The sequence below is a fragment of the Cimex lectularius genome, unplaced genomic scaffold (genome assembly GCF_000648675.2).
Source record: "Cimex lectularius strain Harlan isolate CLEC.00 unplaced genomic scaffold, Clec_2.1 scaffold1, whole genome shotgun sequence".
In the NCBI taxonomy this organism is placed as follows: Eukaryota; Metazoa; Arthropoda; class Insecta; order Hemiptera; family Cimicidae; genus Cimex; species Cimex lectularius.
This window is the reverse complement of record NW_019392813.1, coordinates 2,136,555-2,154,269: the sequence shown is the minus strand read 5'-3', so window position 1 is coordinate 2,154,269 and position 17,715 is coordinate 2,136,555. Positions and strand designations below refer to the sequence as shown.

The window sequence follows — 17,715 nt, the reverse complement described above, 5'->3', positions numbered from 1 at the left end:
TATAAAAAATATATTTTGCATTGTATAAATTCACTTTTCCACATCCAAAATGTAATTGTTATATGTAAACAATGTTTGTAAATCCCAGGCCCTGAAGATGATCTCAATAAAGATTGAAACGTTGGCACGATAAAGAAAATGTTTTTCTGAAACCTACATCACACCAGACCGCATCTCATGATTTCTGAATAAATATGAATAATTAAATATTAATCCATGTATGTTTAGTGGTCTAATTGACAAAATTACTTATTTCAATTAACTATTCTTTTTATGTAAGGTCTTGGTTGAGATGAAAAAATTGAAAAATTGGCTAAAAGAGGGAAAATTCGAAAGGTTGTAGGTTTCGATGGGGAGTTGGTGTCCGAGGGATCAAAGTCACGATAGCTCAAGTGGTTAGAGCAGCAACGTATTGAGCCGAAAGGTCGTGGGTTTGAATCCTGCTTGTGACACTAACTTTTTCATCCCAACCAAGACCTTACATAAAAACAATTAGTTGAATTATTAAAGTGAAATAATTATTAAGCTTTATGACATCACTTACCTTAACTGAGCATGCGATGCATTGCACAAAAGCTGGAGTGCACAGCATGATTTGGTTGAAATTTGACAAAAACCCTCGTATTGAATGCGGAATCGAACCGAGTATGCCTTCATAGTTTGCATTAACACTGCACCTTTCAAATAGAAAACAAAAAAGTTAAAGGAGAAATTCGATTGTAACTCAAATTACATTTACTTTTCTCTATCTTGCAAAAATGATACAAAAAGCTCGACAGCTAATGACGAAGCAATGTAAGAAACACCAGGTCTCGTAACTGTACATTGCTGATCCAAGGTTCGGTCAGTTTTTGAATTCCCCGGCGCTGTGACATCATTACAAAAGTAACAGCCGAGTTTCAATAATTCTCCTGATTCTGGCTGTTCTACACCGTGTCTCATGACCAAATATGAGTCAAATCCCAGTGCCACTGTAAATGCCAGCTGATATATTCTATTAGCTTACTATAACATTAATCATAATTGTTAATATGAAAATAAAGTTTAGCATATCACCTTATTGAGTGATGAACAAATTACGGTAGGGAGCCAACGGCTTTCTCTTGAATCTGTCAATAAGAAAACAGCATCATGGTCTTTGATTAATTGATGAAGCTTATCAACGTCTTCCATGGCTCCTAGTGGATGCCCAGGCATTGGAATATCTAAAATAACACCTTCTGAAACCTAAAATAAATTTTAAAGATTAAGATTTTTTAATGGCTTTATAAACGTTGTACATTAGCCAAGGAACTTGAGATATATATGTGATGCGTATTTTTAGGGGGGGTTGCCTGAAAAAAAGATCCAGGGGCGACAGTGGGAGTAGAAACTCATGGTTGTGGGGTCCACGAGCCGAGAGTCTGGCACGACAAAGTAATTTAAATAACTTTTGTTTTAATATAGTTTTCTACTTTTGATGCACATGTATTTTAAGGTGATTAATTGTAGTGACTGAGCAACGACAAGAAGTACAATAGGTTAAAATATATTTTATTTGTGTATTTATTTTTTTTTAAGCAAAAAATAAAGTTGATATTCTTTCTTGCACACCAAAAAACCTCTGAATACAATTTTTTCGTAAAATCAAAAATGCTTTTTTAATCTAAAATATTTAGCCTTCAAAAAAAAAATTTATGGACAATTCCAGAAATAGCAAAACTTTCAAACAACTCCATTGATCCATTCGAAACTTTACAGGGATTTAGAACCCTATGAACTATACACAATGGGGCAAACTTGGTAAATTAGCCGAAAATATAAAATAAAATGTTTGAGAAGTTTTTGTTGGTTTATGCTTATTTTTCTCACTCACATTGCCATAAAATATAAACCTTGCCTGAAAGAAAAGAAACTTCTGTTTCTAAAAATTGCAATAATGTTGAATTTGGATAAAATCCAGAGGAATTGTGAAGTTTTAAGTGGAAAACTGGACATTGGAAGAAAAATTGCCTCTGGCTAATAATGCTCAAACTTTTTAATTTGTTATAAAAATTTCTATTTTTAATTTGGTTTTTTGCTTTTGATGTGCATGCATACCAAGTTTATATATCATAGTGACTGAGCGACGAAGTAAGCTAGGTCAAAATATTTTTGTAGCAAGAACAAAGTTGATATTCTTTTCTTGCACATCAAAAAATCTCTGAATACAAACTTTTGGGAAAAGCATTTTTTTTTTTTTAATCTCAAGCCTTCAAAGTTTTTTCCCCTCCCAAAATCACAATAATATTGGTAACTTTGAAAAGACCACACCGATCCACTGGTAACTACAACCAAGAACCCTACAAACTATATACAATGGCTCAAATTTGGTTTTTGTTAAATTAGAATCAAAGATATAAAATAAAATGTTTAATAAGTTTTTGTTGATTTCATCCTTTTTTTCTCATTTATACTGCCTTAAAGTCTAAACCTTGTTGAAACATCCTGAAAGAAGAGATTCAGCCTTTTAGCAATTGCAATAATGTTGAATTTGGATTAAATCTAGAGGAGTCATGAATTTTTAAGTGGACCCGAACATCAGAGAACTCAGACAAAAAAAAAATCTTTTTGTTATAAAAATTCATATTTTTAATATAGTTTTCTGCCTTTGGTGTGCATGTATTTCATGTTATTATACTATCGTAGGGATCAAGTGAAGCAGCAAAGTAGGTTAAAATATATATAAAGTTTTTTAGCAAGAAAAAAAGTGTATAGTTTTGCACTCAAAAAACCCCTGAATTTTGGGGAAACAAATGTCTCACAAATTTTTAGACTTCCTTTCAGCATTCCTTCTAATTTTTTGCTTTTGTTTTTTTAATCACAAAAATAGCTATAACTTTGCAATAACCCCAGCGATACACTGGTTTATATATGGTTATGATGCAGAGCTTTAGAACCCTACAAACTACAGGCCATGGCACAAACTAGGTCTTTGTAAATAAATTATAGCAGAAGGTACAAAAAAAATGTTTGATAAGTTTTTGTTGAATTTTATTTTTATTTTTCTCACTCGTAGTGATATTACAAATAACCCTTGTTGTCATAATATAAAAGATGGAAAATTCAGCTTTCCAACTCTTATAATAACTATATGTATATAGTAGTCATAAAAGACAATGACAATAAATGAATCATAAATATAAAATATAACAAAAAGAGAGAAAATTTGAAAGATTGTAGGTTGAGATGAGGAATATCGAAGTCATGATACCTCAAGTGGTTAGAGCAGTGGCGTATTGAGCCGTATCATGGGTTCGAATCACTTTCATCACACTAGCTTTTTCATCTCAACCAAGACCTTAGATTAAAAGTATAATTAATTAAAATTCTTATGATAATATTGAATTTGGATAAAATTCAAAAGAATTATGAACTTTTAAATGGAACACAGGACATCGTAGAAATAAAAATAAATAAAAAAACTTGCCCCGAGCTGAATCAGATAGTTTTTTAAAGGCTATAAAAATTCTTATTTAAGGGTTTTCAAGAATGCTTAAGGGATGTCAGTGGCCGACCGCTTTTGGTGTTGGCATGGCACTCAACACTGTAAGGTAAAGGTCTCAGGTTTGAATGAGGCCCTGCATTTGAACATGACATACAGTTTTAAAAAAAAAAATTTTTAAACACCGAAAACACCACAAGTTATTAAATGTTATAATCTCGTAGTTGAAATACCCTTGTAAAAAAAATCATACTCGGGAAAACAAGGCGCTGGACTACGTTAAACTTGCACGACCGATCCGTCACGACGGTTTTAATCTATTCAAGCGCCTTGCTAACTGAAAATGTGTCGGAATCTTCAGAACGTACCAAATACTGAAAGCAGTCCATAATGGAATCAGGAGAGATCAAATATAGGCGAGTTGTGATGTGGTTAGGCAAAAAAATTAATTAATTTAAAAAAATAATAAAAAACGAAATACTCGGGAAAACATGACGCTTGACTATAATGTTCTACCTGCCAAATTTCACCGTTTTCATGGACTAAGGTAGAAAAGAGACAGGAATATAAATATTTTATCACCCTCCCCTAAGTTTGAACTATTGCATGTAACATTACCAAACTGGGCGATGTTGATATTTTGCTAAATGAGTTGGCGAACAAAGTTCTTAAGTACAATTACGGAACATAGAATTCGTACAAACATATTTTTTTTTAGCACTTCAACTTTTTAACGAACTGCCATTGGGGAAGAAAAGCCAATTATATGAGTCAAAATGGTACAGATAATCTATTTTTTGTTTACGAGAATTTTGTCCTACCATGTATTCCAAAAGTTAAAACCTTGTTGTTTCCCATGAACGAAAATTAATTAATAATTAACAGACTAATAGACTTTTAATTTAAGAATTGATAAAAGTATTGTTTTTATCACATATTTAAGGCCTTTTAACAAGGCATGCTAAAAAACAGACAATGTTGAAAGAATGGATAATATTTTTAATATACAAAATAAAATAAAAATTAATGCATGTTTACATATCTTATAAAGTTTTTTTTAAATATAAAATAATGTAATTAATAATGAACGGTATATTTAACAAATTAATAAAGGTACAAGTCTCGTAAAAATCAATGGCGGAGTGATCCGAGACAGTCCAGAATTCAGGAAGGGAGAGACGTGTTATGACATTTCCACAACAAAATATTCACTTCAAAGGAAGAATTGAAAAACTTTTTTAAAAATTTTGAAATTTACAGATTTTCAATAAAAATATTTTCAGGTTTCCCAGAAAAATTAATCACATGAGAAAATATTTAACCATTGTGTTCTCTTGTGTTGTATATTATCACTGTATAATATTTTTTTAATGAGAAATAGCCTGCTGTTTTGTCATCTAAACGTTGATGTATTAATAGAATAGAATAAATAAACTGAAATATTCGGGGAAAAAAAGGCGCTCGACTGCGTTAAACTTGCACGACCGATCCGTCACGACGGTTTTAATCTATTCAAGCGCCTTGTTAACTGAAAATGTATTTTGAACTTTTTTTTCCGGGCGTACCAAATATCACAAACAGTACACAATGGAATTAGGCGAGATCAAATGTAGGTAAGTTGTAAAGAAATTATGAAAAAAAAATCTTACAATGCATTGGAATTGTTTTTTTATCAATAAAAATATTTTTTCTCCTAATTTACTCGAAACAACTTTTGATTTTTGCCACTTTTGATACATTTAATCTCATTTGATACAATCTTGCATATTATTTTCGTAACCTAGATAAATATACATACAACAAAGTTCCTAGGGCTCATTGATAAGAATGCTTGGACACTTTTCTATCACCAAAAAAAGATGGTCACCCATTTGAGAACTTTTGTTGGGTGTTTGGTGATCACTATTAGCAGTAAATACTTTTTCTTATAAACTTACCACTGTTGGCAGAATTGTTTTTAAGGCGTTTGCAGCAGCAATAGCTTTCTTTTTAGCCCCTTTACCCATGTCACAATCCTCGTACTTGTATAACGATTGTCTGACAGGATTTGAAAATGAAACTTCCCCGTTATCGACAAATGTTATATGCCTAACACCCCAACCCTAAAAAACAATTTAAAGACAGCATATCTAAAATATAATTAATAAATATTTATATCTCACCAGTAAACATCTTGCTAGAGAACAGCCTAACGTACCAGCACCGAGTAAAAGACATTTCTGTAACTTGATTATCTCTAAATTAATATCTGGCAAAAGCCTCCACTTCATTAATTTAAGATTCAAGTCAACACTAGATTCTGCTAGTCTATATTATATTACGTTATTCAATTAATATCTCAAAGTGTTTTTAAATAAAATATTAAATTTGAAAAAACTATTACAATCTAACCTCATAGGATCTATACTATTTTGCAAATTGACTTTCCGTGAACCAAACTTTCCTCGGTTGTTTCTCTCCCAACCGACCCACTTTTGGTCATTAATATCTCCTGAAACAATAAAATAAAAAGCAATTGTCTATAAAATTATTCAATCAATAAATAACAAGCTTACCATGCATGTTGATTTTAATGACAAAACTCGACTTGAACTGTAAACCAACTCTTAAAGATATAATATTCACTGGGAGACTTGTTTTTCTAAAAACATATTTTTTGACATATATTAATAATTTTAAAAGTCTATAATGGCTTTCATTTTGTTTTGTAGTGTTAGGAAATTTTGAGATTAATGGATACAATTAAAATTAATACCACTGACAAGAAAAACATCTCATAAAGAAAGATGGTCTGGAATAAGGCCTGAATATATTTTTTGGCCACTTATTTGTTTTGTTGCAAGCCTTTTGAAAGATTTTTTGAGAAGAATGGTTGTGCTCAGTCTTATTGATAACTGCAACCAATTTTCAAAAAATCACTGGTGATAAACGGGTTAGGGTACTCTGGTATTTATTTTTCTTAGTTTATCTCAAATATAAAGTTATGGTGATAGAATCCAAAATTCAATTGTTTTTAACAATTAATACTGATTTATAAGCTCAATTCTTCAAATGTATATACATATATCCACACATAAACAAAGTTCTGCCTATCACTTCGCAGTCCACCGGCAATGCCAGTTTTTGTAATTTATAAATTATCAGCAGGCCTCGAGAATCACCCACTCTGGGTGTTGGCCCGGGGTCAGACCTCGGTCTTATCTGTTGAGTGGCTGAGGGTGGGCTCCAGGGACTATCAACAGCCAGGTCATTTCATCAGACAACACAATCAGTCTCCCAATCCATTCACACTCTCGCCCACTCTTCAATACATTCTTTCTTATTTACCATTCACTCCAGGTGGTAATCGATATTCCTCTATCACCCGTTACACCTATTCTATAATCCGTCATTGATCCTCTCACTACACATTCACACTAATAAATACATTCACACTCAACACATGCTAGATACACAAAACTATCAGTTATATACAATAAGATAACCGTTTCCATCAAAAATCAGAACAGGGGATCCAGATACTTGTTGCCATACTCAAGCACAATTCTCATATAGGCTGGAATTTGTACAGGCTTTCTATAAGGGGCCAAATAGTTCCACCCTTCAATTAGGTGGGACACATCGAGCATTTTCTACATGCTGGACACATGCTTTGGCCTAAAAGTAGCAATTTTTTAACAATTAATAAATTCTTGAACAAAACATGTAACAAATTTTAGATCAGTTTTCTTCCAACATTCTCCAAAATTATGAACAGTCAAATTTTACCTCTGGTTGAAAAGAACAAAGTGCTGAACCTATTTTAATATGGCTTTATTCAGGGTGCACCTACGTTTCAACCGTTCTCCTAAAACTACAAACAATATTTGTGGAAAAATTGATCAAAGTAACTGTACAATCCTTGTTTTATTATTATCTTATCTTGATCAGATACAACTATGTGGAATAGAGTGGATCAAGATAAAAAATAAATTTTAATAACAACCTACAGAATAGAATATCAACAACAATATTATCAATATAACATGATATAGATTTTTATTGTTTTATTAGATTTCAAAAATATTTTTTGGGTCAGTCAATTACTCTATTACTCGTTAAAGCTTGTACTTCAATTTAAATTTAGTTCTTCAGCATGTAAACTTGTTTTGTCTTATTTAGATAATCAAACAATGTGGTGCAAACAAGTCCTCTTCTCTCTCCTTATCAAGAGGAGCCACTCATGGCTCCACCCTTAGCCCTTTGATGTTTTCATTGTTCATAAATGACATCTCAACTTCTCCTAACTGTTTAAAACACCATATTTTTGATGATGATGGTCAATTAATTTTGATTAATTGCATTATCTCAATTGGAAAAATCAAGTTGGGTAAATTTGTAATTAGTATGGGTCTTTTTACTTCCCAAACCAACTTTCCTTATCTTACACCTTATTCCTTAAAAATAAAATCACTTTTAACCCCTTCTTTCTTGTGACAAAATTTTCTTAAATTTGCTGTTTTTCAAATATTTTCTTTTTAAAAAGCTTTTATTGCTTGTACTTGTTATATATTAAACATTAAAACACAAGCTCATCTATCTGATGAAGATTAATACTGAAGCATAAAAGAAATCACCTGTGATAAGCGATTAGTGCTAACACGTTTCTTAAAGGCCATCCTGGAGAACAATCTTGTGTGCTCGGATCAACCAAGCAAACATATAAACTGTCATTTGCTTCTAAAATAAATAAAAAAATCAATTAACATAATTTTTAATGAATCAATCATTATTTCATACCTGGGTCTGAACATTTAACTAGTGCCTCCAAGGGCTTGCTAATTAACTGGCCATCTATTAACTGAGCACTAAATATTAATTTATAATTACAAGAAAGAGTACTGTGTGTCGTCAACAATGATTGAATCTAAAACAATTGTTATATAATAAAAATATTTAAATTAGCATAATGGGCTTTGTTTAAAACCTGATCGCTAGTAAATTTTTCGTTTAAAAGCTGAGGGCCTTGGACAATAGTGAAATTCAATGATGATAAGACAGGAAAACAAAACCAATAATAAAACTCATACGTCTTTAAGTTCTGAAAATAGAATAATTGTAGAATTGTAAATAAAATCATCAAATTAAAATGTAAAAATTTTTAACCAACAGCGAAGGTGATGAGAATGAAAGTATTTAATGTAGAAGGGTCTTGAATCGCATCACCGGATTTGATCATACTCCATATCAGCTGGCTTTCTGTTTTAACCAACAGATTTTTGTCCAAGTCTTTAAATTTCTGAAGTGTGTTCATGTTAATTAATTTCCCCGACATTTTCTCCAGGTTTGAGGTAACGTCTGAGTTCTGCTTGCAGAGTTTCTCAAGCGAGTATGACTCAGAGGGACTGACACTGGAATAACAAATTAATAAAAGACAAATCTTACACACAACTATTAGACTGTAGAATTTAAAGTTTATATAGCTAAATGAAAGATAAATTGATAACATAAATAAAATATTAAACTGTCTATAACTTTACACTTTTGCTGCTCATTTTTACATTTCATTATCTGAAATCTCTTTGATTCTGTTCTAGATGTAGATGTAGATGTAATTCCCTAATTTCGTGGTCCGCTTGACCAATTAATATATTACAATTAATTAAAGTTTTTAGTTGAGATAAAAAGTCAATGGCACCCACGATTTTCGGTTAGATTCGCCGCTGCTCTACCACTTGAGCTATCGTGACCTCGATCCACTCGGACACTAACTTCCCATCTCAACCCCACCTTTTGAATTTTCCCTCCTTTTTGCCATTTTTCAATTTAGATGTAATATTCAGGATTCTCGGCGACAATTGAAATCGAGGTCACGATAGCTCAGATGGTAGAGCAGCGGCGTATCAAGCCGAAGGTCGTGGGTTCGAATCCCTCTCGTGCCATTAACTTTTTTTCATCTCAACTAAAAACCATAATTAATTGTAATGTTTAATTGGTCAAGCGGACCACGAAATTAGGGAATTGAATTCTTACTTGCTGTTCATCAATAATCTTTGGTCTTATGAATTTTTAAAAACTAAAATTGTGCATACCAAGTGCATCAAACAGCATATTTTGCGAGCGCCTCGTCTCTTTTAAACCTTGTTTATTCTCATAAATCAAAATTGAGCAAATGTTGTATTAAATACTGACCATATTGCTTTCAACAGTTTGAATGCTAAACTTAAACTGATTTGAAGTCACATTCAAGTTAAACCGATAGCAAAAACACTGAAGCCCAAACAAAAAAGATTAATTAAAAGGGGAAAAAAACAAGATTTATTGCAAGTTATAGCATAATAAATGGATATTTTTATTTCAATTAATGGTAAAATTATGATCATGTGTCAGTTGTTCTCTTGGTTCGTACCCAGGTTAATTATACCACTTTTGTAGAACCGCATTAAAGTAACTGATTCCATTTGGAATGAGACAACTGTTATATTATTAATATTTTCGTTTAATTTTTCAGCAAGAGCTCGAGGACAAGCTTAAAGAAGCGGAGTCTAACCTCGTAGTTATTGACTTCTACGCCACGTGGTGTGGCCCTTGCAGGATGATTGCACCGAAGCTCGAGGTATAACGTCAAAATTAATTTGTCATGGAGGGGAAAAAGATTGTTTTACACAATTGAGGCAGTTAGTTTTACAGGGTATACAAAAAAACGTTTTAGAGCCGTGCATTACGGTTTTTTCTCCTCTAGGTTGCCAAATATTTAAATTTTAAATTGAGCCCGTTTTGAAGCAATCTGTATAGTTAACCAATCATTTTTGTGGAATGAGTTGAAATTACTCTCACTTTATTGGTTCAAGTCCCACCTATTTTTGTAATCTTATTGCAATATTCTGGTTTTTTAGGTGGGGAAAAAGTAAAATGGAAATATTGATCTAAACCCATGAGTTTGGACACATTTTTATGCTGGATTTAATTACTTTTGGTCCAAAACAGCTTTCTTAGTCGTAATGCACTGAGAAGTTGTAAAAACTTAAAACAAATTTTAAATCATACATTAAAATATGTGGCATAAAAATAAATGGTGTTTGGTAAAAAAAAAAAAATCATTTTAGATTTAAAATATTTTTACCACGAAATTTAGTTAAACTTATTTAAAAAAATAAAAAAATTGTTTTGCAAAAAAATTGGATTGGGCATTTTGAAACAAATCACATCAATTTAGAAGAGAACATTTTCACACAGTCTTCTATACTTTTAATTAAATGATGAATTTATTTTATTAATGTAAGATTGTGTAGCTTTGGTGATAGTGATAAATCTCAGAAATCTTGGCAATTAAACTACTTTTTATTGTTAGACCACCTTATTACTTAAGCAATGACTCAACTGGCTTGCAAAAAAATTGCTTCTTACATCATTAGCCTTGACTTTTTTTAAAATTATACGTTGGACTTAAACATCGGACAAGTTTTAAAGAATTTACATTCAGGGTGTTATTGACTTAGTAGATCAGACTCCATCAATTTCAAGCTGTGAGTACTGGTTTAGTTGGTTCAAAAGAGGTGATTTTGACAGAGGACAAGAAGCGCAAAGGGAGGCCAGAAACATTTGAAGATGTATCTGCTGGTCCAAAGGACAAAATGGAAAAATTTTTTTTGCATCGAATCAACTGGTGATGAAAAGTGAATTTATTACAATCCAAAGCATAAGAAATCATGGGATAACCCTGGCCATCATCAATGGCGAAGCCAAATATCCATGGATCAAAGCTCATACTCTGTATTTGGTGGGATCAGCTGTGCGCAGTGTATTATGAACAGTCTACTTGTTTTGATCAATGTCTGTTTGAGCAGCACTTCCATTCTTACAAAGAATTTTAAAAAAGTGTCGATTCTTTCATTGCATATAAAAAACAGTCGTTCTCTCATCACTGAATTTTATGCTTCCAGAAAGAGAAAAAAAGAGATTGACAACTTGTGTAATCAATTTGTTATCATTTTTGCACAATAAAGCTACAATTTTAGCTCCATAAAATCCTTTAAACTTGTACCCCCCTTAATGTTATTTACCGATTGATAATAAAATGTGTTAAAATATATATGTTTTATTTTATTTTTTAGGAAATGGCAGCTTTGTATCCTGATATTATGTTTTTGAAAGTTGATGTCGATGAATGTGAGGATATAGCCGCAACTTATGAAATTAGCGTTATGCCCACGTTTATTTTCATCAAAGAAAAACAAAAAGTAAGACTCATAAATATTAAAAACTTAAATAAAATATTTTTGTTCTTTTCTTAAACATTCTTTTTTTTTTTTTTTTTGTAGATTGAATCATTCTCAGGGGGCAATTATGAAAAACTGAAAGAAGTCGTCATACGATTGAAATAATGCATCACTGCCGCTATTTTTTTTTTTCACTCTACCAATTTACTGCATCATTTTTCTATGCTAGCACAATATTAACATTTAATATCTTAAAAATAAATGTATTAAAAAGTTGACGTGCCTTGTTGGTGAAAATGTTTTATTTGCATCTTATAAAATAAAAATACTTCAAGTAGTTAACCTTTTTGTAATTGATGTGCTATATATTAAGTATTGTTATTTAAACCTTTTGCAATGCTGTAATGAAAGAAAAAAACTCTGAAAACTGGAATAAAATTATTTAAATCTAAATCTATTAGTTATTAATCTGTCTATTTATGGAAAAAAAAGATCAAAAATTATATAAAATTACAATAAGTTATTCAAATGTCAGTCAAATGACCCAAAACTAAACAGTCAAGAATACAAAAATATAATAATTTATAATTTAAAAACATTAGACAAAAAAATAGATCACAAGTTGATAATAACTGCAATGGATAACAAAACTTGTAGCCAAGAAAAAAATCTGGATCACTTTTAAAGCTAGTAAAAAAATTTTTTTAAACCGACAAGAGTCTGAGAAAGGGTCTGCGACATTTCAGTACCAATTAATCTGCCAAACATCTGCGATAGATAATATTCCAAATACATTCGTCCTATGTTGGGGAACGTAAAATAGCTCACGAGAGGGAGTTATTAAGGGAGCTCACTCTCAATGTTTACATTCATTTTGAAAAGCAAATATTTACATGCCCTCCTTTGTACCCCTCGATCATGAGCGATCCGCTGTTTGATCCATGCGGCCAAACAATACTAGCACACTCCAAATGGCAACGAACAAGTGATTGATAAAGGATTTTTGTAGCAAGCATTTATTTATTTTTTTAATCTACCGTCTGCTTTCTAATGAAGCCCAAATTTTTACATACTTTTTTTTTTAACAGCTTCAAGGTGATCATGAAAATCGCAGTTCTTATTAAAAATAACTCCAAGATCTGAGATGGAACCTACGTTGTAAATTGGATGACCGTTTAATTTGTAAACAAATAAATCAAGCTCATTCGCGACCTTTTTCTTTGAAAATCTTAACACCTTACACTTTTATTCATTTATTTTAAGATTATTATTGTCACACCAAGACCAGAAATCCAGATCCTGTGGTAAACTGTATTGCTTAAATTGGGTGAAAGATTTTTAGGTCGAAAGCTAAAAGTGAAAATGAGTTGTTAATGGATGATCCAACATCATATAAAAATATCAGAAACAATACCGACCCTGAATGAGATCCCTGGGAAACACAGGAATCAATATAAACAGGGATGGGCAATCCTTCCCCAAATCTTAGTGTAAAATTTCTCCCAGACTGAAAAGAATTGATCCACCCCAGAAGGGGGTTACCTTCTACCTTTTTCGATTTTTTCACCAAGATGTCTCTATGTCAAAGACTTAGAGAAATCTGTGTAAACAGAATGAACACACTGACTGTTCTCCAAATGATTCAGAATGAAAACCTTGTTAAGAACTAAGATGGTAACACTGAGCGTCCTTTCATGAAACCATGATGTTGCTGAAGAATAACATGTTTGAATTAAATACTCAATACATCTGCCAAAGAATCCATAATCTTAGGTATTATAGAGTACTTATTAGGCGATAGTTTTCGATGTACTTACAATCTCCATTTTTAAGCAAGTGAAAAACAAAAGATTGACCACATGGAATAGAGAGAGAGGTTTGGTCAGGGACTGCACTTCTTTAAGAACAATTCAGGGATGCCATAACTCAAGGTTAGAGCACAAGTTTTTTCGTAATGGCCTCAGGTTCAAAAGCAACCAAGTTTAAATCCACTATCTCTCAGAAGAATTAAACCTGGAGCTATTGATGAAGTTTTGTTTAAACAGGGAAGCAAATTCTTCAGCAATTGTGGGGACGATAACATCATGGAACGTTTCATGGGGATAGCCTCTGTTACCTCGCTTACTATTGACAAACGACCAAAACCTTTTGACATCAACGGTAGTGCCAAGCTCAATATTATAAACTTAGGACTTATATAACATGTGAATATCCTTAACTTTGAATCTTCTCTATATTCAGAAAATCGCTTATACTCCTCGTAAGTGCCCATTTTCTTAAATCTTCTGTGCACCCTATTCTTTATCTTCTTTGAACTTCTTAACTTGAAGAACTGTTGAAGAAGTGTTGAAAAGAATCTTCCTTGAACAGTATTAGGGATTTATTTGTCAATAGCATTTTCATACATTTTTTTAAAAGTTGTCAAGATACTCAGAAAGTCTACCCGAGTACAAAACATCCCATTCAACCTGAAGGAAAAAGTCATTAATTAGTACACAGTTCCCTTTATTAAAATTCTTAACAAATCTCGACCTTAATTTATTAAATCTGATGATTTTTATCAAAATACCAATGATGGATAGAGGGGATCCTCACAAACCAGAAAGTTATGCAACTAACATAATCAGAACATTAAATTCCAGGCTTCCAACCCCTCACTATATTTACAAATTAAATTTGGAAGGTGTAGATGACAGGACTTTGAAGCAAATTAATATAAAGCGATTTTTTTTTTTTAATTTACCTTGTCATATTTATAAATACAAATACATCTATTATCTGATTAAAAATAATTCCCATTTATACTTTAACAAAAATCGTAATAGTTTGGTCATTTACAATAATTTTAGTTTGACTAATCTCGCTGATTTGGCCTACATGTTGACGTTTAAGATTGTGAAAAATGTCAGAGCTTACAAATAAGGCCGAATAAAATAACCGGAAATGACCAAAAACAGGGTTCATTACTCTGTAGAGGAAGAAAACCGTCAAAAATAATAGTTTAAGAAATGAGTTATATTGCTTCTGCTTCCAATTCATCATCGCTCAGTTCCAAGATCTACAAAAAGAAAATGAAAATTATATTATTTGTGACTGAGTAACGAAAAGAAAATTACATCTGCCATTTCAGACTGCTTTTGAAGTTCGTCCAGTTCTAACAGTTTCTCCAAATAAGCCGCCGATGCAAAAACTTTACCAAGAAAGTCATTTTTATTGTTAATAAATTCATCCTTCACCTGAAAATACAATAGAAAATTAGTGGACAAATAAATTAAAATTATTTTTTTTAATGGCGTACTATGCATATTAGCCAATGACAGACAATATATTATGTGTATTCGTTTTGGGGGGAAGGGTATCATGAAAAACGCCAGAGGCGACGGTGGGAATTAAACCCACGTCCGCGGAGTTTACAAGCCGAGAGTCTCTCACACTAACCACTTGGCTAACACGCCCTCCCCCATAGAAAATATTAAACTAAACTAAAGTTTCTGTTCTAACATTTTACAATTTTAGACAACTTGCACTTTTATAGAAATTTTCACATAGAATATAATAATTTTGTATTTAAAAAATAAGGGATAAGGCCAATTGAATTTACAAGAAAGAAAACTAATCAATGAAACTTTTTTTAGTGATACTGTTACTCGGGGTAACTTTATGAGCTGTTGTCTCTTTAATGATACTAAGTCGAAATTTAAGATATGTGTCCGAGGGTTCTGTCCAGTGGGCCCCAGGAGCCAAGAAAAAATAATTAAAATGAAGAAAAATTTAGTACTAGGCATTCCACAGCTGGTGAATGTGGTCACTGTGGTACATCTGCGGGCAGGCTTGGCTCTGGGGGCTCTCTGACCCATGAATCAGGGCTGGTAGGGGGAGGCTAAGTAACTAACTGCCTTGGTTTGGTGGTCAGGGGGAGCTGGAGAATTGGGCGGTATTTAGTACTTAGTTTTTTTTTTTCTAAACTTCATTCAAATTATGAATGATGTTCTAGTAAAAGTCTCTTATAGTTTTCTACCTTTAAGTTTTTTTTTTGTGTGGATAAATTAAACTGATATTTGAGGAAAAAACAATTTTTTACATTTTCATAAGAAACTGAATTTTGGACATTGTGTAACCGTTGTTCTTCAAATTTAGAAATTGTCCTTTTTTTCCTGCTCCGAGTGTGTGTGTGTGTGTTTTGACAAAACTTACACCGTTTTTTCCTGCATTTTATATTTTGTGGACCTCTTTCGGGTTGAACATCAATTGTGGCTTCTTTTGTAATATTTTTCTTTGCATTCGGTACATTTATTTGTAACTACTTAAACTGGCTTTCTAAATATTTCCTTACCATTTTTTTTTTTTAATGACCTTAAGGGCTTGCATATTACCCAGTGTAAAATTGATTTAATAATTTCATTGTATATAATTGAACCCCCAGTCTATCATGCTGACCATTTGGCTATCATGGTCATCATCCCTCCTTACCATACTTTGAGGAGTATGTTTGCACAATACACTGCCTAAAATCTCTATGTGTAAAGGAATTATTTCTTCTAAATCTTTTATAAAAGAGCTATAATTTGGTATACTATTTTTTTTCTCACTGGAACTCTCAACACGACACACAGTGACCCATCTTCACAGAAAACAAACACTTTGAGTGAGTACAAATACTTTGAGATTAAAATATCTATCATAACAATGTTCTGAAGATGATCTCAGTAAAGATCGATATGTTGGCATGACAAAGAAAATGTTTTTTTAAACCTACATCACACCAGACTGCATTTCACGATCTCCACATAATCAAATTTTTTTTTTAAACTTGAAGGTGACAGGTCTGTAAGTTTTTGAATATAGTATTACTGAATAAAACTATACACGTACTTCTATTAGAATGGCAAAGAAATAGAAAATATAGAAAGAAAAATAAACTTTATTTTGGCTATGGGTGTTTGAGGGTTAAATATTTAATTGATGATGGCAATAATGTCAAAATTTATCTTCACATCGCTTCAAAGTTTTATCTATTTATGTAGCACAAAATATAAATAAAACCATGTGTTTTATTGTTCATTCAGATTTTATGTTTCATGTTTCGTCTCAAATTGAGGAACCAGTGGTTGTACACAGACAGATAAGAATAAGTGAAATGAATAATTAAATGTGTGGTGATTACTGACCGTTAATCGATATTTATTTAGAAATCGTGAGATGCAGTCTGGTGTGATGTAGGTTTCAGAAAAACATTTTCTTTATCGTGCCAACGTTTCGATCTTTATTGAGATCATCTTCAAGGCCTGGGATTTACAAACATTATTTACATATAACAATTACTTTTGGATGTGTTAAAGTGAATTTATACAATGCAAAATATATTTTTTTTTATATATTCAATCAAAGTATTTCTTCTCGAGTAAAGCAACATATCTATGATTGCAAAAAACCTAAGCAAAATCCTACAGAACTCGCTACCCACACCAACACAATTTCGCCTTCAAAAATCCAAAAGTATTACACACAGAACAAAACAAACATAAACGTAATTTCTTAGAAATGGTTTAAATCAACAGAGATAAACGCAGCATCAATTATAGAACAGATACATGTAAACTCAGTCACAGCTACGCCAATATCATTAATCAAATTCAATACAGATAACATACCTATATCATCACATTACATTCCACACATCAAATCTTTTTCACATAGTTTAATTTCCCAACAATTTAGCTTTCCTTTTCCTATTTATCCCTTTCTATCTAATCCTGAAAGGATAATCTGGCCGAACCATTACCAACACATTTTTTCCCTTCGACGGCTCTTTTCACCTCAAAGAAGCTGACGCCTTATACAAAAATGTCTTTTCTATACCGACATCCTTCCCCACCCCTTCAAAATCCAATGTATATAAACACAAAATAGCAAAATCTCACTGGCACATGACACACAAGAATGGCACAATTACATAGAAGACAAACACTTTGAGTGAGTAGAAATACTTTGATTGAATATATAAAAAATATATTTTGCATTGTATAAATTCACTTTTCCACATCCAAAATGTAA

The 17,715-nt window shown here is 32.0% G+C and overlaps 2 protein-coding genes and 1 long non-coding RNA gene across 5 annotated transcripts in view; 1 reads left to right on the top strand and 2 right to left on the bottom strand.

Moving 5' to 3' along the window:
* LOC112127379 (thioredoxin-2-like) overlaps positions 1–11,940 on the top strand; it is a 15,909-nt gene extending 3,969 nt beyond the window's left edge. For all 3 annotated transcript variants that reach the window (XM_024228337.1, XM_024228339.1, XM_024228338.1), the window contains 3 exons: positions 9,954–10,058; positions 11,557–11,682; positions 11,764–11,940. In XM_024228337.1, coding sequence (XP_024084105.1) covers positions 9,954–10,058; positions 11,557–11,682; positions 11,764–11,826 — 294 coding nt within the window. In that variant the 3' untranslated portion in view covers positions 11,827–11,940. The remainder of the gene's footprint in view (positions 1–9,953; positions 10,059–11,556; positions 11,683–11,763) is intronic.
* The window catches only part of LOC106661442 (ubiquitin-like modifier-activating enzyme ATG7), a gene marked incomplete at its 3' end in the record, with an annotated part of 20,689 nt that continues 3,518 nt past the window's right edge, over positions 545–17,715 (bottom strand). Inside the window, 11 exon segments of the mRNA XM_024228327.1 lie at positions 545–677; positions 740–984; positions 1,057–1,227; positions 5,401–5,565; positions 5,626–5,770; positions 5,855–5,954; positions 6,019–6,104; positions 8,080–8,182; positions 8,243–8,369; positions 8,430–8,543; positions 8,613–8,853. Coding sequence (XP_024084095.1) covers positions 545–677; positions 740–984; positions 1,057–1,227; positions 5,401–5,565; positions 5,626–5,770; positions 5,855–5,954; positions 6,019–6,104; positions 8,080–8,182; positions 8,243–8,369; positions 8,430–8,543; positions 8,613–8,853 — 1,630 coding nt within the window.
* Positions 11,843–14,897, bottom strand: LOC106662742. The gene is made up of 2 exons (XR_001339945.2): positions 14,778–14,897; positions 11,843–14,719 (listed from the first exon to the last, which is right to left on the bottom strand). It is a non-coding gene; the product is annotated as an uncharacterized LOC106662742 (long non-coding RNA).